At 40.1% G+C, this 20,844-nt stretch overlaps 1 protein-coding gene across 2 annotated transcripts in view; it reads left to right on the top strand.

Moving 5' to 3' along the window:
• LPGAT1 (lysophosphatidylglycerol acyltransferase 1) overlaps nucleotides 1-20,844 on the top strand; it is a 67,646-nt gene that overhangs the window by 11,708 nt on the left and 35,094 nt on the right. For both annotated transcript variants that reach the window (XM_065058399.1, XM_065058400.1), the window contains one exon: nucleotides 17,172-17,290. In XM_065058399.1, coding sequence (XP_064914471.1) covers nucleotides 17,172-17,290 — 119 coding nt within the window. The remainder of the gene's footprint in view (nucleotides 1-17,171; nucleotides 17,291-20,844) is intronic.

The following is a 20,844-nucleotide window of genomic DNA, read 5'->3' as shown; positions in this document are numbered from 1 at the left end:
TAATCATTTAATTGTAAAGTGGAATTTCGAGATTTGTAGTACCTTGCAGTATTTGAAATGCAGAAGTCTGTTTCCACAGTCTCTTTCACAACTCTTTTGTTCAGCCCCTTTACTGATGCTCTCCAGAGAAGTTGCTCTGCAGTGAAGTACTGTTTTTAATTGAAGTACTCTGAAGTTGGTTCTTTTTCTTTTTTTTTTGTTCCCTCAGCATTTGTCTGCTGTCATTTTTACCATTTGTTCCCAACATATAGGAAGACTTTTTGATCTGAGATGATCTTTTTTTTTAAAAAGGAGGAGGGAGAAGCCTCAATTACTGTCATTGCAGCAGCATATTTCAAAATTGGGACCTGAATATTTCATTGAAGGGTGCATTGAATATTAGTCTGTGTGCTGAGGATGAAAGGTGGGTATTGGAAACAGCCATTCAGAATGTTTGAATAAATTTGTTTGTATAAAGTCCAACCATTTTACATCAGTAAGGAGTACTACTGAAACCCCCAGTGAGACTGTCAGCCACAAATCCAAGGTATTTTTTACAGTTGTTAGAAGGTGTAAGAGGATTATTTGTTTTATAATAGTAACAGATGCCAGAGAGCTAAACTTTTTTTAAAATGAGGAACAGTAGACTTTCTGCTTTGAGGTACATCAGCTGGAATAGTCTAATGAGAGAGGCTGTTTTTTCCTGCTAATTACTTCACTTGTGACAGCCTGAGAGTACCATTAAAGGCATCGCTTCTGATTTTATGATAATGGACTTCTGCCTACTGGCAACCTGAAATGTGGCCACACAGTTCTTAAGAGTCACTGAACTGGTGTAAGATAACCTGGGGTAAATTTAAATATGATAAGGTACTTTGGCTAGAATAATATACTGCATCATACCAGCAAAAGTACTCGCTTAAGTTCTCGGCTAGAATTATTGTCATACACTTTCCAGCATGCTGTCCAGACTTTGGCCTCTTGTTTTATTAATGGGTCTTGCATAAACAGAAACAAAACTGAATATAACAATTTTCTGTCATGTTAATCTGCATCATTAGGTTCTTATTGTTTTATGATTAAATTATTTGACTGGCAAATGGGTAACAACAGACGAGGAGAATGCTGAAGTACTCAACTTTTTTGCCTCAGTCTTCACTGGCAAGCTCTCTTCCCACACCTCTCGAGTGGATGAATTGCAAGACAGGGACTGGGGGAGCAAAGTCCCTCCCACTGTAAGAGAAGATCAGATTCATGACCACCTGAGGAACCTGAACACAGATAAATCTGTGGGACCTGATGAGGTGCATCCCAGAATCCTGAGGTAATTGGCTGATGTGGTTGCCAAGCCAGCCTCCATGGTATTTGAGAAGTCAGGGCCATCAGGTGAAGTGCCTGGTGACTGGAAAGAGGGAAACATCACATCTGCTTTTAAAAAGGGTAGAAAGGAGGAGCCCGGGAACTACCGACCTGTCAGCCTGACCACCGTGCCTGGGAAGATCATGGAACAGATCCTCCCAGAAAGCTGTGCTAAGGCACATGGAGGACAGGGAAGTGATTTGAAACGGCCAGCACAGCTTTGCTGAGGGCAAGTCCTGCCTGGCCAACCTTGTGGCCTTCTATGATGGAGTGACTACGCTAGTAGACAAAGGAAGAGCTACGGATGTTGTCTGGACTTCTGTAAAGCCTTTGACATGGTCCCCCACAACATCCTTTTCTTTAGATGAGAGAGATACAGAGTTGATGGGTGGACTGTTCGGTGATGAGGAATTGGTTGGATGGTCACATCCAGAGGGTAGTGGCCAATGTCTCAATGTCTGGATGGACACCTGTGACAAATGGTGTCCTTCAGGGGTCGGTATTGGGACCAGAGCTGTGACACAGTGGGATTGAGGGCACCCTCAGCAAGTTTAGAGATGACACCAAACTGAGAGGTGTGGTTCACACACCTGAGGGGCGGGCTGCCATCCAAAGGGACCTGGACAAGCCTGAGAAGTGAGGCCATATGAACTTCCTGAGGTTCAACAAGGCCAGGAGGGAGGTTCCGTACATGGGTCAGGGCAAACACTGGTATCTGTACGGGCTGGGGGATGGAGGGATTGAGAGCAGCCCTGTGGAGAAGAACTTGGGGGTGCTGGTGGATGAAAGATCAGACATGAGCCGGCAATGAGTGCTTACAGCCCAGAGGTGATTCTGCCCCTCTGTCCTGCATCTGCTCTGGAGTCCTCAGTACGGGAAAAACATGGACCTGTTGGAGAGGGGTCAGAGGAGGCCGCAGAAATGATCAGAGGGCTGGAACAGCTCTGCTGTGAGGACCGGCTGAGAGAGTTGGGGTTGTTCAGCCTGAAGAACAGAAGGCTCTGGGGAGACCTTATTGCGGCCTTTTAGTACTTGAAAGGGGCCTATGAGAAAGATGGGGACAGACTTTTTAGCAGCTCCTGTTACGACAAGACAAGGGGTGATGGTTTTAAACCAAAGGCTAGATGTGAGGAAGAAACTTTTTACAATGAGGGTGGTGAAACACTGGCCCGGGTTGCCCAGAGAGGTGGTAGATGCCCCATCCTTGGAAACATTCCAGGCCCTGCTCGTTGCAAGGGGGTTGGACTAGATGAGCTTTGAAGGTCCCTTCCAACCCAGACTGTTCTATGATTCTGTTTTGGTTAAAGTTGTGGTAACTGAATATCGTTTTCTCCCTGGCATTTATAAAATCCATTATTTGAAAAAAGTGAACATAGTGTCTAAAAAGTCCAAGGGAAAATGCTTTTACAGTTCTTGTTCATGTTATAACTTCTTTCTTTTAAAAGCTGCTGTTTGTAGCATGGGTGAGAAGTTTAACAAAGTCCTTTAAACCTAAGAGTGCAAACATTTAAGACTTCTTTTAAAAGGTTTGTCTGTCTGCTTCCTTGCATCTGTATTCAGTTATTTTTTGATTCTTTGCATGCCTCTCATTATTAAGTTTTCCTCTCCACACTGCAACTTAAATGTCCAATGACTTGGTTCTGTTTTGCGGTAAATGGCAACACTAACCCACTGGAATGGGAGAATGGTCCAGAGGTTAATGGGGGGAAGAAAGGATCATGCTGCAGCTGTGTGATTAGCAGGCAGGTTTAGTGCTTGAGGGTATACGCTGAATACATATTTCTGTTCTTATGGTCATTCAGGCACTCAGTAGCTCTGTTTTTACTGTCCAGAGTTGAAGAGGTTTAAATGGTCAATGTCCTTCAAGTGGAAACAAGCTCCTCAGTTCTGAGGTCACTGTAGGGAGACAATAAATAAAAGGACAAAATGGCCTTTTGCCTTTCCTCTGTAGGCCATTTAACAGAGCTAATATAAAGTAAAAGGTTTTCCAAATACATCTGGCACTACTTTTATGTGGTGTTTATTTGCAGTATGTCATGAGATGGGCTGAAAAACATCAGCTGTATAACTAGGCAGCATCAACTTAGGCAAGACCTAAAGACTATGAAGAGGTCACTGTGAGGTGACTGAGCTTGATTTAAATAAGCAGAAGGTAATGACCAGAGCTGGGATAGAGTCCTACTGCATTCAGAATCTTGATTTTCAGTAACAGTATTATTGGTTTTCTTGACTTGAGCATTCTGCCAGTGATTAAATTAATGTGATTTGCTTCTGTTAGGAGGAAAAATTGATGAAGATGTGGTATTTTTTGAATCAGTATGACTTATTTAAAGGATCTATGCAAAACCATGTTTTTCTGATCCCAGTTGGATTTGAACACTGGGGAAATGGTTTCCTTACTCAGTAGTTGAATTATGTTTGTTGTTTTTTTTTAACCTAGCACATCTTCTGAAAAGCACAGTCTTAATTCTTACCTGTAATCACTCTGGCAGCTTTTCTTCATATATGCCCTTTTGGCTGTAACCCTTGCCTGCACTCAGTCCTGGTGGTACCAGTTCTAGACCTACGTAGCTGAACATTTGGGGGCTGATCAGACTTTTTCACCATGCTGTTTAATTAGACTTGGTATGTAGGGAGAGATTAATGCAAGCTCTCACTTGGAATTTTAGGCAAGTTTTACATCTTTTTTTAAAGGAAAAGTAATATTTGCTCACTTCCAGCCCTGTTGCAGTTTTCTAATTCCTGTATTTGATAAACATCAAGGCACTTGAGAGAATTTCATGGGTACTAGAAAACCCTTTGTTAGTTACCTTTCTAGCCATGATATAAGTGCACTAGAATAATGTGCTTTATCAGCTTCCTGTGAGAAGTTGCTCTCCCTCTTGGTGCAATCCAGTTTTTTGTGTTCTGTGTATCTTTTACCTGAAAGAGCCTCTTGTATAGCACTCTGAAAAGTTTGTGGTCCCAAGATATACAGTAACTTAAACCTTGCAGTTAAAAATGGAAATGAGACTTCCAGCTCGTGTGTTTTCGTTGCTCTTTGGCCTCTCTGGTCCCTTGTGCAGTAGGTAGTAACTAAATTCTGTTGAGTTCTTCCACTGTCTCCAGGAAGGCTTGATATTCCATGGCCTTGGGATATTTGTTGTAAGATTGCTGAATAGGTCATGTTATTTCTGCAGCTGTGTTTTTTTGGGAAAAACATCTGAAAAGCCTCTAGATGGTCTGTTTTCCTTGAAATGATATAGGAAGCTTGCAATCTACAAATCTTAAAAGGGGAGGAAATGGGTGTCTCTTCTGAACAGGTTCATTGCTACACTACACCAGCTCTTCAAAGCTATATTTTCAACTTGCCTGACCTGGAAATCTCGACTATGTAGAAGCAGAATCTTTCATATGGCTAGGACTGTGGCTTTCCAAATATCTCTTTTTTGTTTGGTTGTTTTGTTTTTTTTTAAAAAGAGCTAAACAGCCATTTTTTGCAGAACTTTGTTGGCTTGCTCCCTTTTAAATAACAGTGAAAAATTTGTGCAGTCTTTGTTGGTAGTTCATTTTGTTCAGTTCAACAGTTATCACAGAATATACTTGAAATTTTAAGTCTTACATATCACTGTCCAGAAGCAGTAAGGGCTGAAATCTGTCCATTTTGAAAGCAAAAGGTCTATTTATGATAATCGATTTTTATTTCTTTATAGCTGTCAGATTCTTATTCTCTTCTTGAAACAAGTACATATTTTTCCCAAGTTACCTATTTGAAGGCATTCTTCTGCCTTGTGGATGCTTTTTTTTTTTCCCCAGTGGGGTGTTTGTCCAGTTTCCTCAGTATTCATAATATCCTGAGCCACACTGTGTAGACTCTGTTTCTGTTGTACAGAGAAGAAAGTTTGGTTCCCGGTGGAAAGTCCTGTGGGGTTGCAGCTCTGTGTAAGCAGCCGAGTGGTTGAATGGAAATTACAGGAGCACCTCAGTCCTGCACTATGGCCTGTTGAGCGTTAGTCTGCTTGTGCCAGACCAGCCAGTTGGTTTCTTGTGTTTCTTCTGTTTCTTTTTTGATCAGGATCCTCGGAGTTAACAGCTGGGGCTGCAAAGCAGGTTTCAGCTGTTCCTCCTGCTTTGAAAGAGGTAGTTCTTTCTCTGAAGGAAACAGGACTGCTATTTCACAAGTCATTGGCTTTGCATAGACCATTACCCTAATAGGATTTTTCACACAGTTGGTTTGGACATACTGGGTTGTTTTTTTTTCTGGTGTTGATTACACAATCTGAAAAATATCCCGTTACTTAGGGCTGTGAACCAGGGTGTACTTTCTGGGCATTGTCTCCCCTGAAACCTGACTGGGAAGATCTGCTTTCATCCTGTACCTCTTAGATTTTTAAGGCTGTATGGTATGGTAGCTCTACTTTTTGAGCCACCTTAACAGCTGAGGGAAGTGAAGAATCACAGAATCACAGAATGTTAGGGATTGGAAGGGACCTCGAAAGATCATCCAGTCCAATCCCCCTGCCGGAGCAGGAACACCCACATGAGGTTACACAGGAAGGCGTCCAGGCGGGTTTTGAATGTCTCCAGAGAAGGAGACTCCACAACCTCCCTGGGCAGCCTGTTCCAGTGCTCTGGCACCCTTACTGAGAAGAAGTTTCTTCTCACATTTAAGTGGAACCTCATGTGTTACAGTTTGTACCCGTTGCCCTTTGTCCTGTCATTGGTTGTAACCAAGAAGAGCCTGGCTCCATCCTCATGACGCTCACCCTTTACATATTTATAAACATTAATGAGGTCACCCCTCAGTCTCCTCCAAGCTAAAGAGCCCCAGCTCCCTCAGCCTTTCCCCATAAGGGAGGTGCTCCACTCCCTTAATCATCTTCATTGCCCTACGCTGAACCCTCTCCAGCAGTTCCCTGTCCTTCTGGAACTGAGGGACCCAGAACTGGACACAATATTCCAGGTGTGGTCTCACCAGGGCGTAGTAGAGGGGGGGAGAACCTCTCTCAACCTAGTAACCAAGAACAGTATGAATGATGCTTTGGTATCACAGAGAATTTCATATCTGGAAAGGCAAGCAACAGGATCAAATTAGTAATGCATACCGTTGCCAGTGACTCAAAAGGAAACTGTAGTAATAGTATTGTAGTTGGTGATTCTGCCCCTGGGTAGATTCTGCTGCCTAGACATTTGGCTCTGCAAAGGCAGCTCAATTTATTGTTATGATGTAGTACTTGAGCTGTGACAGAGGGTGTGCCTTCAGAGTGCTCTGCTGGGGAGAAAATATTTAATTTGCTTTCCCCAAACAAATCCAAAGCCCACAAAAATAATCAAAGAGCTTTAACCTTCTTCCTGCCTAAATAGTGGTTCTGTAGTGTCTGTGGCACATGGGTATGAAATTTTTGTAACAAGGACATTTATTTTTCCCTTTTGTACTTAGACTTACGGGGAAAAGGGGGGGGAGTGTGTGTGTGCATGTTTTTAATCTGTTCTTTAAAAGAACAAAATTCAACGTTTGCTATGCTCTAAAGACTACAGTATGCCTAACAAATTTTTCTGTTTTAAAAAGAAATTCATAGCTATTTTGAAGGTAACTTAGGTGACTCATGCTGGTTATGCTTTGCACATTGGGCCAACCAGACTTGCCCAGCAGGTCTTCCACTGCAGCAGACCACAGTTCCATAAGGATTCATTCTGGTCAAACTGGTGCTTATTGCCCCATAATCCTGTTTTCCTCTGATAGCTCTGATTGTTCTGGCTTGCGGCCCCCCCCTACCCCCCCCCTTTTTTTTTTCCCCAGCATAGATGCTCATATGATGTTTAAGTGGCTCTTTGTTGCTTCTTAGTTATAAAAGAAACTTGCCCAAAATAGGAAAAATAAGGAATATCTTAGATAAAGATAGTAGGGGAAATAACTGAGGCCTTTACATGTTGGGTTTTTTTAAATTATTGACTTGTTATGACTCTAATCTCTAAGTTTTATGTTTTAAATAGATGTCAGTAGCTATAACTGAGTGTGAAGTAGTAATTTTAATGTCTTGGTGTGTGAGTAACTAAAAGTAGCTCTATTTGAATGTAGCTGCTTGCATACTTCATGTTTGACATGCAGACTAAACAGTCTCCATAGAGTAGTTTACTTTGCCATAATATTTCATAATATAGCTGAAGATACAGATAAAGATATAAATGAAGATCTGAAGGTCTCTATCTTTGGATTAAGATCTCAAGATCTTATAGCAGTGAACATAATGGTTTATTCTGGTTAAAATGCATTGTTGTCTCAAGTTTGTGGTGTTGGTTACTGGTCCCACATTTTTGCCTGAGTCTGATGATCCCAAGTGAATCATATTCTGCTTTTTCCATATTAAGGTTTGAACTATCCTTCAAATTCATGTCTTTACTGCAGTTCTGCAGGAGAACCTTGCCAGTTTGTATTTGTTACATGTGACAGTAAATGCTGTTCCTTTTCATGCTGCAGGATGAAATTGTAGCTTTTGTTGTAGTTGAAGGTATCCACTAAGAAATAATTCTGTTAACACAGTGTTTTTCTTCCTTGTGTCAGGCTGTAGATCACAGAATCACGAAATCTTTAGGTTGGACGGGACCTCTGAGGGTCATACAGTTGAACTCCCTGCTCAAAGCAAGGTCAGTTAGAGCAGGTTGCCCAGGTCCATGTCCAGTCAGGTTTTGAATAGGTTCAAGGATGAACACTCCACAGCCTCATTGTGCAACCTGTGCCGGTGTTTGATCACTCTTGTAGTCTTGTAGTAAACTTTTTTTTTTTTTCCTTTTTTCCCCTTGTGTTGAAGTGAGGTATCCTGTATTTCAATTTATGCCCATTGCCTCTCAGCCACACTCTTTCCTGCAGTATCCAGTGGCAGTCTAAGTGGTGTTTGCTCCTCTCGCTGCAACCCCATCAGGTACTTATATATGGGTTAAGATTTCTACCCCAGCACCTTTTATTCTCCAGGCTGAGCAGTCTCAGCTCCCTCAGCCTCTCCTCATATAAAAGATGCTCTAGTCCCCTAATAATCTTTGTTGGATTCACTCCAGTTAAGTCTGCATCTTACATTATACTGGCTAGTCCAGAACTGGACCCAGCCCTCCATATGTGGCCTCCTCAGCGTGTAGCAGAGGGGAAGGACCATGTCCGTCCGCCTGCCGACGGTGCTTTTCCTAAGGCAGCCCAGGATACTGTTTGCCAGGCCATGAGGATGCATTTCTGGCTCGTGGTCAGCTTGATCCAGCAGGACCCCATGGCAGTTCCCGCAGAGCTTCTTCCCAGGTGTGGGACTGGGCACTTCCCAGTGTTGAACCCCCTGGGTTTCTAGTTGGCTCGTTTCTCCAGCCTGTCTCACGTCCCTCCGAATGTCAGCAAAACCATATGGCATATCATCCACTCCTCCCTCTTCTGTGTTCTCTGCAGACTTGCCCATAATTTGCAGAGGGTGCACTCTGTCTTACTGGTCAGGCTGCTGATGAGGATGTTGAACAGCACTGGTCCCAGTATTGACTCTGGGGTACTGACCTCCAGCTGGACTTTGTGCTGTTGGAGGTGATGATTCTCTCTCCTACAACTTTCCTTCTGAAAGCTCAAGTCCCAGTGTTGACATATAATGCATTTCAGACTACCTTATCCCTTTTTTGTGCTATAAATGATATTTTTCCTCTTTCCTCCCATTTTATTTTTCATTCTTTTCAGAAATATATAGAGGGGAGGCCAGCCTCTAACTCACTCTGACTTGAGCCCAGGAAGGAACTACTTCTGCAGCCCGAGAGATGAGAATTGTTGTGAAGATACCTGTCATTTTTAAAGGAGGGGAGCCATGGAGCTTATATTCAGTTGTTCCTGTTTGTCAGCTCTGCTCATGCTTGGTTAGTTGCTCAGCAGTATTGATGGGGCAGATGAATATGGGTAAAGTACTGTAGTATCCTGCTGAGTTCAAGCTATTAAAAGTACAGAGCTGCAGCCAACTGTTCTTTGTTTGCAAGGTTGATAAGGGTAACAGTAATAGCAAACTCTGTATTTGTAGCATTTTGTAGTTACCCAGCTGCACTGGTATGTTTTTCAATCAGAGGAAAGAAACACTCTTTCCTCTTCTCACTGCTTTTCTGTGGTACTTAAACTTTTATGAAGAGAGGATTGCTTGAGTTGTTGTAATGGTGGTGTATTTTGAAATTCCTGTTTTGAAAGTAACTTTTTCATTCTAGGAAAGCAAATATTTTTTTCAATAAAACTATCGTACAGATGTAACTTTCTTTGAGTTTAAAATGTATTTTGCATTGTAGCCATGCTTTCAATACTGTAGTTTCAATACACAGTACACTGAATAGGATTTTTGAAACTGTAGTATCACATGATGCAAATTTGATTTTGGATTGCCTTCTCATTAATAGTGAACATCAGTGTTAGGGGTGAAACTGCAAGAGTTTGACTCTTATATTTAAAACAAACAAACAAAACAAACAAAAAAAACCCAGGAAAAGTTTTGTGGATTTAGTATATGAAGTCATGTGCTTGAGTGGTGAGAATCCTTTCTCATTTGTAAAAGTCATCCTTGTAGAGAAAGAGACTAAAATGTAGGGCCCACAGCCTTGTCTGACAAAAGGAGTCTTTCTGAGCAAACTCTGGACCTTTTTGCATTGACTGTGGTGTTTCCATCATTGTCGCTGGCCTGAGGCTGAATGACAGAAAGCGCAAACTGGTAGAAAAGCTTTTGTACCTTGGTGGTTGTTCTTAAAATTTTCAAATTTGTAAGATCTGTCTAGGAAGCAATAGAACAGGACATTTTTTCATACAGGTGAATGTATGGCCCTGTGATTGTCAAAGCAGGTTTCTCAACATATAAAATTTTGCAGTCTTATTAAGCTGTATAACAACTTAGCTGAGATCCTTCTATTCAGAGTCTCTTCAATGCTTGTTTTGTGGAAGTATGTTTCTTTGCTTCTGTCACTTAATGATGTTAAAGCTTTTCAGTCATCCCCAGATTTAGAAGCTTTTAACCCGCAAAAGGCAAAAGTTTAAGTTATACCTCTTCTTGGTTTATGGTCATCATAAAGACAGTCCTGTAAGCTTTGTTTGATTATATTGGAAATACAGTTTTGAACATAGATTGACAGTGTGTGTTTCCACAATGTAGCTAGGAATGGCCAAAACGGTACTGAATGTGAACTGAAGTGCTAGCAGTTAATCTGGAGTATATTTACTGTTGGTGACGATGTACCTTTAACTAGGTATTTTTTTGTACATAGTTTGAAACGGCTTAGGATTGTTTTTAACTTTCAAGCCTGACTATTTGATATTCGCTATCCCTTAATAATCATTACTTGTTCTGGTGTTTCATTTCCTAAGTTTATTTAAAAATGTAAAAAAGTATTCTTTCATGGTGAGAAAAAATGGCGAGATTGTCCCATTGTTTTGCTTCTCCTCTCCAGGCTTCAAACAAACTGGTCTATTTTTTTTCTGGCCATTGTAACATCTGCAGTATGTAAGGTATTAGAGCTTTAGGATATTAGTTCATGAATGCATTGATGTTCCTATGGGTAGTTAATGTATTTTATCTGTCACCAGGGAGGAATGTGCTTGCTCCTTCTGCAAGCAGTCTGACTCATGAGCTTGAGGTACTTCAGAAGAATTTCAGCACTCCATCCCATTCTTCAGACTTGCAGTTCCTTTCTAATAATAGTAGCAGCAGAACAGACAGTGGAATTGCTTCTCAACTGCTACAGTTTATTACCAGTATAGTCATGAAAGCTGACATCAGCCGCAATCTTCACGTTTCAGCGTCCTCATTTCCCTGTGTGGCTGTGAATCTCTTCTACCACTCTCTGGAAGCAGTAACCACCATAGACAGGCAGTGTTCCAGTTTGGATGATCAGAGCTATCAGCTGTGGGACTTCGGTACTTCTAGAATTCAAGCAGTGTTCTGGGAGCGGCATAAAATAGCTGCTGGAGACCTCCGACAAAATGTGGAGGATTTTTCCAGTGAAAGATGTGTTCTTGTGAGACTTCAGTTATATTAGAACTATTCCTTAAATATCTATAGTGATTATAGCTTGTGTATCCTGACAGAATTTGTTAACTTTCAAAGTTTTCTTATCATATAAACTGCTTGCCTAGCATAATTGCGAGAGGCGAAGCTCTTGAAATGGTATTGCTTGTACTGAAGTCAGTGGAAGAAGTTTGCTTCGCTGAAGGCGGGCTGAGGTTTTGCTTTCATTGATTCTCAATCACATACAGGTAAAAGGAGCCCTCTCTTCAGCCACAAGCATCATCTCTTCTGCCAGTGCATTATAGAACGCAAGCAAACTGTGCCCATGAGGTCTTGAACCTGCACTCCAGAAAAATGAAGTGGTTCTTCAGAAGTAGTCACCACTAGGCCCTATTTCCAAAAAGAACTGCTGTGCTTTAGGAAGAATGTGGTTCTTGCGTTGGTTAGGAAGGTGAAGGACCTAGAACATCTCTGTTGTAATTGTCTCTTGTTTTTAACGCCTCTTACTGTCGGTTAATCGAAATGAGAGTGTGGATTGACTTAGGGCACAAATATTGTGACTGCTGAAGTCCTCCACAAAGCAGCTCTGTAAACTGCAGAGGGGAGAGGGTGTGAGCGAAGAAGGATGGAACTGAAAGCAAAAAGAAATGTGTGGTGTTTCCTGCAATGAAGTGTAGAGGGGTGCAAAAGGGTTTGTCACAGAAAAATGAAGATGGTGACTTGGATATATTAAACCCAGCCTCGGTTTATTAACATGTACTGTAGGAACTATCTCTGTTGGCAGGCTTCTCTTCCCCAGCTGCTGCTGCTTCTCTGAGTTCTCTAGGATAAGCATTTTTCTTGATGGAAATAAAAAGAAAAAATTGTTGGTGCAGATCAGTTTATTATAATCACAAAAATCTGAACCAAGTTAGCTGTAAAAGGCAATTTTTTTATTTTTTTTTGGTATCAAAATCTTGTTTGAAGCTGAGTTTTTACTGTTTTTATTTGTAATAGTTTTGAAGCTGACAATGCTTTTGTTAGTAAAGGGACATTCTTTAAAAGAAAATAACAGGTTAAATGAATCTGTGTTTAATGACATGCATGTTCTTTCCCTCCTTTTCTGGATTGTGCTTTTTGTTCCCCCTATGTGTCTCGTGTGTACTTGAGACAAGATACGAAGGTTTCCTTGGGAATATGAATTTTGGAAGGAAAGGGTGGGATAGGCAGAGCTATTCTTCTCTTTCCAATGTGTCTGATTTTTTTTACGGGTGTTTTGAAATACCTTCTAACCCTAAAATATGTGCTTTAAAAGCGTGAAAAATTAACTGTATGCTGTTTTGCTTAGTCCGTTGTTTGTTTTGCTTTTTTTTTCCCCACTGGAGGCAACCAATTCACAGAGAGAAATGCCTTTAACCTTTTTGTAAGGGGAAAAAAACAAACAAACCAACCAACCAAAACCTTCAGCATGTTTTCATCCATGTTTTTGTTGGGTTTTTTTAATGCAGTCTAGGCATGCTAAGTAATATTTAACCTCTGGCATCACTCCTGGGGTTTCTTAATGCCAGCTATCAAAGAATCCCATCTATAAAGTAGTTTAACAACTGTACACAGCTGCTCTAGCTGAGACATGCTCTGATGAGCCATTTGTGAATAACTGTAAAGCAGAGTTTCAACTTGCCAGACACAAATGCTTGAGTGTGAGGTGGAATGTTTAACGCATAGAAACCTGGTTGTCATGAGTTACTGTCGCTACTGAACACCTAATAAAAATGCTCCTTCTGTTAGAAAGCAGGGTGGCTTTTGATGAAGCAAAGGAGGCTGTCCATTAATACTGCTATTTGTTACTAAAGGTTTCCAAGCAATTGGCAAAAGGTGGTTCTGTTTAAAGTATTGCCAACCTGCAGTTTCTTGGAACAGGTTTTCTTAAAGTCTTGCCTCATGGATGCAAGTGGTTACAGGTGATCAGAAGAAAAGTAAACTGAAGGCTGGGAAGTTCTCGAGTAAAAGTTCTTAACTTCTTTGATTTCTAGAGGAAGTTGTGAATATTGTGTGTATATTCAAAGCTAAATAGCAAATAAAGTGGATATACAAATCAATTATACGTTCACATAAATCATAACTTTCAGGTGATTTATCTAACTGCTTTATGGGTTTGGGGTTTTAAATAATTGTGATCAGAACACTTAAAGGTTTTCCTTGACCTTCTCGTAAAGTATCAGTCTTTTCATGTTTTTTGTATTTATGAGATTAATATGGTAGGTTTTAGATCTGGATGATGCTAGTGTTGGAATTGCATCTGGTTTCTTCACTGCCCATTTCCTAATGACTGTTGAAATTTCTGGCAGGAGGCTTTCATTTTTATTTAATTTTTTTCTCTTTCCAGCTCAGTGGAGAAATAAGAAGTTAAAACTCAATACAATTTATATAATAATCCCAGGTATTTATTAGAATTTAAGTTGTTAAGATGCCAGTGACGTTTATGCCAATTCTTATGGCACACAGTGTAGTGAAGCTTCCAAAGTTCCTTAACTATAAGGAAGAAGAGATGGTAAAAAAATTCAGAACATTTTAGGTTTTAAAATGCAGTATATAAAATCAAGTAGTTAATATTAATTGCTAGGCAGTTACACAGAATACTAGACTGCCATTCCTGCCAGGTATATTCAAAAGTATAAAATAAATCTACTGAATTGTTAGTTAACTGAGTAGTCATTTGCCCAGCCTAATGACATAATGCAACTGAAGCGCTTGAATATTTATTCATGGCGTTGCTTACATGCACAGTTACGTTAAGGGCATGATTACAAGACAGCCAAGTGTTCTAAGAACTCTCAGTAGCTACGTTTAGGTGTGTGTTGGTTCAGTAAAAATGTGGAAAGAACTCTTGTGTTGCTTTTATTTTCTCCGTGAAGCTTTGCAAGGATTAGATTGTAAAAAGCTCCCTTTGCAGCTCATTGTATGAAATATTTTCGTGACTTCCAGAGATTTGTGTACATCTTGGACTTCTTGTTACAAGAGAAGGATAAATATCTCTCTGTCTTACAACACATGTAATTGCAAGTAGACTTGTCTTCATCCTTTCCCGGAGAAACTTTTTGCTTACATCACTAAGTCACAAATGAAGTCTCTCTTAGAGCAAACCACCCCTGTCTCAGTCTTAAGGATAAAAGATGTCATTACTAATCAGAGTTTCCACATTTTCTTGGTACAGAGTTTGCCGTGATTTCCATTTACCATGTTAGACTGATTTCATGCTCTTTCCTTCTTTTATATTATCTCACTATGTTAAGCTGCATTTGCAGAAATATAACTGTTGAAGTCTAGATGCAGAACCGGTATCCTTGTAAAATGCACCCTGGCAATAGAAGGAAGCTGTGTAGGAATGTTTCATGGTTTTCAGGCCCCTGAGTGACAAATATTTGTCTTTGAACTGTTTTTTCTTTTGTTAGAGTGGAGCAAAGCAGTGTTCCTGGTTCTCCTGCCATGCAGCTGAGGTTTTGATTTGAATATTTCCAACTGCAATGGAGGAATGTCAGAGCACAAGTACTTCTTAAAGCAAAAGGTGCTCCTTTTGAAAATTTCAGTGCAGTGAGAAAACTGAAGACAAGTTGGGTTTAAAGGGACACCGTGAACTTAAAATTCTAGATATTTCAGAGGGTTTTTTTCTTCTTTAGAAAACTATGGTAATGGCAGTGTTTTTTCTGCATGCTTTTCTGGTTTGCTCATCTGTTTCTGATCCAGGAACGCTCTGTGAAGGACTTGCACAAACTGATTCTTTTCTCCTTGATAATCAGGTCAATCAATTGACCATAAAGCGTTATTAAGCACAAGAGACAGCCTGGTTGCCTGAGGAGAAGTGACCGAGTGAAAAGAAACCAGAGGATGTCCAGCTGAATCTCTGTGATTTTAGTAACTTACTACCTGTCAGCTGAGCCACAGGCATTGAGCTATTAGCCTGGCCAGCTGGTAGATAAAATGAATTGAGTAAATCAAAGAATGAAATCAAACTATTTTTACCTTGCATTTGGATTGGAGAACCCACCTGTTTACTGCTTCTCAGCTGAAACTTGTTAGTGCGTTGTAATCTGCTTGTGTGTTTTTACTCTCTATTGTGTTTAACAAGAGTAGGTAAAAATTTAAAAATCAGCATGTAGTTGATTCATTTCCCTTTAAAACAATTCTCATTTCATCTTAAGTTTCTTGCGGGTACTGCCACAGGGTAGATGGGTGAAATACTTGTTAAGGAAGGTGCCCAGTCAGCTATGGCTGCCATGTTCAGGTGTTTTCAGACTTCCATGGAGTTCGAGGGGTCATCAGAGGGAATTTGCAGGAAGGATAAAGGGGATCTGCCAAGTTCATATTGAGAAAAATAAGCAAGGATCTGCGCTTGGGGGAAAAGGAAGGAGGCTGGGCATTATGGAATGAATAGTCCTCCCCACCTTTGTATCTCCAGTCTGTTTCTATCTGCTTGTGACCCAATACAGCGTTTTATTTTTTTAACTTTGTGTTCAGGTCTCAATTCAGCACTGATTTGGGAGCCATTAGAAAGTAATAGAAGTGGCAATTTTCGAAGGTGTGGTGCTAATTGGATTTCTGCAAGGACATTAAAGTTCTGAATGGATTATTGCTTCTTGTCTTCAGTGTGTAGGCTATTGCTTTTGCATCAGTTAAACCACTGCTTAAAAGACAGTAGTAATTAATTGTCTTGTGATGAGAGTTGTTCACTGACTGGAGACCTGTTAATAATAGTAATAAAGATTCAGTAGTGGAGGTGAAATATTTTCTCTGGTGTCAGAAAGAAAATCATAGTAAGAAGCAAATAAGATATTAAACACAGAAAAATAATCGTATCCTACACGCGTGGGCAATGCATCTTACTTTTTTCTTCCGAATTCGACAGAGCTCCTCTGCCTGCCCATCCTCTCCCTCACCCTACACTGCAGTGACCGTCCCTTTTATCAACGAGGGCCGGACTCCACTTGCTTGTCTCTTTGCTCCATATCAGCATTAGGTGCATTCTGATCTTTGATTTACGGCAGACTTTTTCTAGTTTTCTGTCCTGTGTTCTTCTGTGGGAGGCAGTCTTCTCTTTCTCTATTTGGTTACTTTGTGATGATGGAACTAGCAATTTTAACTCCTTACCTCAGCAAGTTTTTGGTGGTCAGTATAAATGTTGAATGATTCAACATCTGTAGCTTCCTCCTGACTTCATTCTTGCCACTAGAGTGTCTGGTTTCTGGTCTACAAAATAGCGACCAATAGTTTCTGTCATCTGAGCAGCATTTTCTGAACCCACTTTCTTGCCTATAGCAAACTCGTTTAGATTTGAATAGCTGAGTTTGTCTAATGTAGCATTTTAAACATCACAATGCAACTACAGATTTTTGGTTTTCTCTTACTGGAGTAGTTTAATACTAGCAAGTGTAGAACTAAAACAAACTTGTGAAGCTTAAAAAAAAATACAACAACAAAAAGCTTTTTTGACAACATGATTTTTTTTTTTTTTTAATCTAATGAGGTGAGACAGTTGAATTTGAAAGCTGGGTCAGAGGCTTATGTAATTTTGAGACCCTAAATATAGAATGGTGTAATGACACAAAAAGATCAATCTTGGTGCATATGTTCTGGCTGAATATTTTTTGTTTTGTTCTTATTCTGCACATGCAATTTAAAACGAAGCTGGATACCCTCTGCTTGGGAAAATGGTCTTGCTAATATTCCTTTCTCATGCTATGCGCCAGTTTAAACTGACATGTAGCGTGACGGTTTCTTTATTATGATTGTCTGGGTGTGGGGTCTTTGGGGTTTTTGTTCTGATGACAGTAAAATTTCCATGTGGTCATTGTAAAATTTACCTCATTTTTTTTTTTTTTTTAATAGTAGTGGAATGGGGTGATGACGTTAAAGCGCTGTCAGAAGATGAGGCCATGGTGCTGGTGAACCATCAAGCAACGGGTGACGTCTGCACTCTGATGATGTGCCTTCAGGACAAAGGCACGGTAGGCTACAGCCAGGGAGTGGGGCAGCCTCTGTGGGCCTGGGACGCGCTTGCACCTGTGTGCTGTGTACGGATGGCTGACTCTCCTGTGTTAATCCACCAAAAAATCCCAAGGCCCTGAATGGGAAACTTTTTGTTTAGATTTCGTTTAATGTGACAGCCAGTAGCTTGGAGCTAGTTTTAGACCATAAATGTTGCTTCGAAGGTCAAATACAAGCTGTGAGCCAGTGTGCATCCAGTCTAGGTTGACACAGAGGGTAACAGATCTCCTTGCACGTAATCATCTGTTTGGCATTTTCCTCTCACCTTACTCCCGTGCACGATTCATGCCAACTTTACTCAAGCCAACACAGTTCTAAGTTCTTGGTTATGACTTCATTCCAGCATGAAATTTTTCTCAAAGTTAGAAGCAAGTAGTCTATGGGCTTTTGGTAGGAGTTCAGAAACTGAAAGTCCATTCCCTAAGAGGCCATGTCCAGCCTGATCTGCCAAGCTAAGGTCAAAATTGCTTGAGCTCTTATTTCACAGACTCTTAAGCATTTCTTTTGGTGAGAAGTGCAACTGTTGTCAATTGTTTCATGTGTTGCTGTTCAGAAAATTCACATCTAGGGAGTGTGGTGCTGGAAACCAGAGTTTTGGATCTAAACAGGAAATTAAATTAATGAGCAAATCAGGAGGAAGGGGGTGTGTATGGTTGGGCTACGAAGGGTGGGAGATGTACCAGGGAAACTGAAAAAATGCACCAGCTGTGTCTGCCTTAGTGTTGTCTTCTTTCTTGCAACCTTAAGGTGAAGAAACAAGGAAAAGAACTGCTTTTTGGTGTGTCTTAGTGTAGGTTAATATAGATTATGTATACACTATATCTCTACCAGTGATTTAACATTTTTTTACAAATTTTCCTAGATCCTATGACAGCCAAGCTGATTAAAATAAAAGAGTAAAAGAACTCAAGCCAAACCCGAAAAAGAAAGCATGAAAATACTAGTCAAGATTGTGCAGAGACTGATTTCTTTCTACTGTAGCCTAGAGAAGACTGTGTTTTAAAAGTACTTTTAATTGTTTTAATTTCTTTTGGAACTGAGGAAGTTAGATATATGTGGTGTTCTGTGCTGTATCCCAATGAGGAGGGTGACCGAATAAAGACTCTTCAATTCCCTTCATCAAAATGATGCAAAGGACAATCTTGTGATGAAGATATGACTGTGAGGTTATAGTCCTGTGGATATGTATTACATATAATCTTGACTATTCATGTCCCAGGTGTTTTAAATATCATAGAGCTTCATTGAATCATGCATGTAAATGTATATATAAATGTAAGCCATATTTATCCTGGCTGGCTCCATAGCTAAGAAGTTTCAGGCAAGACACAGTGAGTTTCAGTGAATGTAGATGCTAAAAATGAAGGAAAACAATCTTCACCATGGAAACTGTTAGGTTTGTGGGTTTTCAGAGCAGCAAAAAGTCCTTGAAATCAGTATTTTTTTGCCTTAAATGGTTGCAGTTACTGCTCTTGGAATAAGCATGTCCAGAGCCTAATATGGCTTTAATGTTTTTAGCTGAGAAATTAAGAGTACAGGCTTCAGCACATGCTTAAAATATAGCATGAGTAGTACAAGTGGCTAAAAATAATGAGAAAGAAAGATCAGGGTAGTGTATCCTTGATAGAACTTGCTGAATCAGGTGTTTCTAAATAGCATGCTCCGTACTTCTCAACAGAAGAACAGAAGAGCGTTGTCTTTGGGTGACTGTGAAACCACTGGAGGAAGAAAAAAAAGAAAAGACAAACCTATCTGTCCAAAAGAAATCATTATACAATAGACAACTATGTAAATTAGGCAATTTTCTTTAAATACAGTTTAAACTTAAGATAGAGTCCTTCACAACTGTGATATTCAATTGTTAGTAACAAGATAGTAATTTCCAAGAATTGTTTCTATTTTTTGGGGGGGGGGGATGGGTAAGCTGCACTAATTCCTAAATACTTCTTACCACTCAGACAAAACTTTTCAGCTCTCAAAGAACTTAGTGAAGGAGGAAGGCACCCTCCCCTTTCACACAGAAGGGCACACAAAGAAGTGGAACCCCTCACCATAGGTGGCAGCAATAGTGCAGTGGCAGAACTAGGAAAGACCTTCCTCCTGTGGCAGTCCAAAATGTCTTTTGCCAGCCAACAGGAACTGAAACGAGATGTAATCTGCAAGCACTTATCGTTTAATGCTGCTTTTTAATAGTCGGTAATTTAAGACATCAGAAGTGTTTGATTTAAAGTTCTGTGCTTTTCTGTGTAGTGAGGCACAATACTGAAGTGTTCTTGCAACTGGACAATGTTTCCTAAGGGCAATGTTGGGGTTTGTGATGGTGTGTGTATATATATACATACCTATATATATATATATAAAATTTTTTTTAGTGTTTTATAAATTCTTACATACAAATGAGAGTGTAGGCTATCTATTTTAAGCAAATTTAATGTGACTGAGCAGTAGGCTAAGATACATATGTTAAGATGTTTCTTGTCTTTCAGATGCGCTGACATGAATAAAGAGAACGTGATCTCTTATGATGGAAATAGAACTTAGCTAAAAGTTATACATTTAATGGAAGGACTGGACTGGTATTTTTTGACGAATACATGTTACTGTAAGACAACCCACACAGAACAAGGTTTCAGCTGAATCTGAAGTGACCTAATCACACTTTTTGTATAGTTCAAAAAATTGTTCAGCTTTTTGAAAATAAGTGTTAAAACAAACTTAGTAAATTAGTTGAGGTCTCAAACATTAAAGGTTCTCTGTTTAACAAAGAGAAATAGTTTAAAATGTTGCTATTACTGCTTTCTGACTGGATTAGGACTGATAAATGTGGCTATTTTTTCTGATCTAGGGCAGAAAGCAGTGCCAGGGAGGGTGCAGTGGAGCTTGCAGGTGTTTGAGTGCCAGTTTCAAGACGTGTGTTCCCAGGTTTCATTGTTAAGTTCGAGGTGTTTGAAAGATGAAAGTCAGCTATTCAGGCTGCTTTGTTATGAAATCTGTGTGGAGCGAAACGAAAGTGGGCCTGTGAATAGGATGCACCTAGATATTTTTTTTTTATAAAACTGGTAATAGCTTTTTCTACATTCTTGAACTTAGTGAAGCAGGAAGGATGAAGCAAAAAGGACCTGAAACAGCATCCAAAAATTCCATCCATAAATAACTATGAATCTGTGCTCGAACCACTTCTGAATGTCTTTGGTTAAACCTACTTGAAACCCGTGTGATGAGAGGCTCGTCTGATAAGCGTTGTTTTGTTCCTGAGGATACTAAATGGATGAGCCACCACCAGCATCTTGTAATGTCTTTCATTCTGCCCTTGGTAGCAGAACAGAATGAATATACATTAATCCAGTTTGCCTTTTGATTGCAAACAAGATAATTGTGTTCTATTCTGAACTCCCCCTTTTTCATTTAATGTGTTAGAGTGTGTATATATATTCATGAATTAATATACATAACAATATTTGTATTTCCTTTGGGTACTTCTTACCACTGCCAGGCTCATAGGCAGATTTGTAAT

This window comes from Columba livia, chromosome 3 (genome assembly GCF_036013475.1).
Source record: "Columba livia isolate bColLiv1 breed racing homer chromosome 3, bColLiv1.pat.W.v2, whole genome shotgun sequence".
In the NCBI taxonomy this organism is placed as follows: Eukaryota; Metazoa; Chordata; class Aves; order Columbiformes; family Columbidae; genus Columba; species Columba livia.
This window is presented reverse-complemented; position numbering and strand designations above follow the sequence as displayed.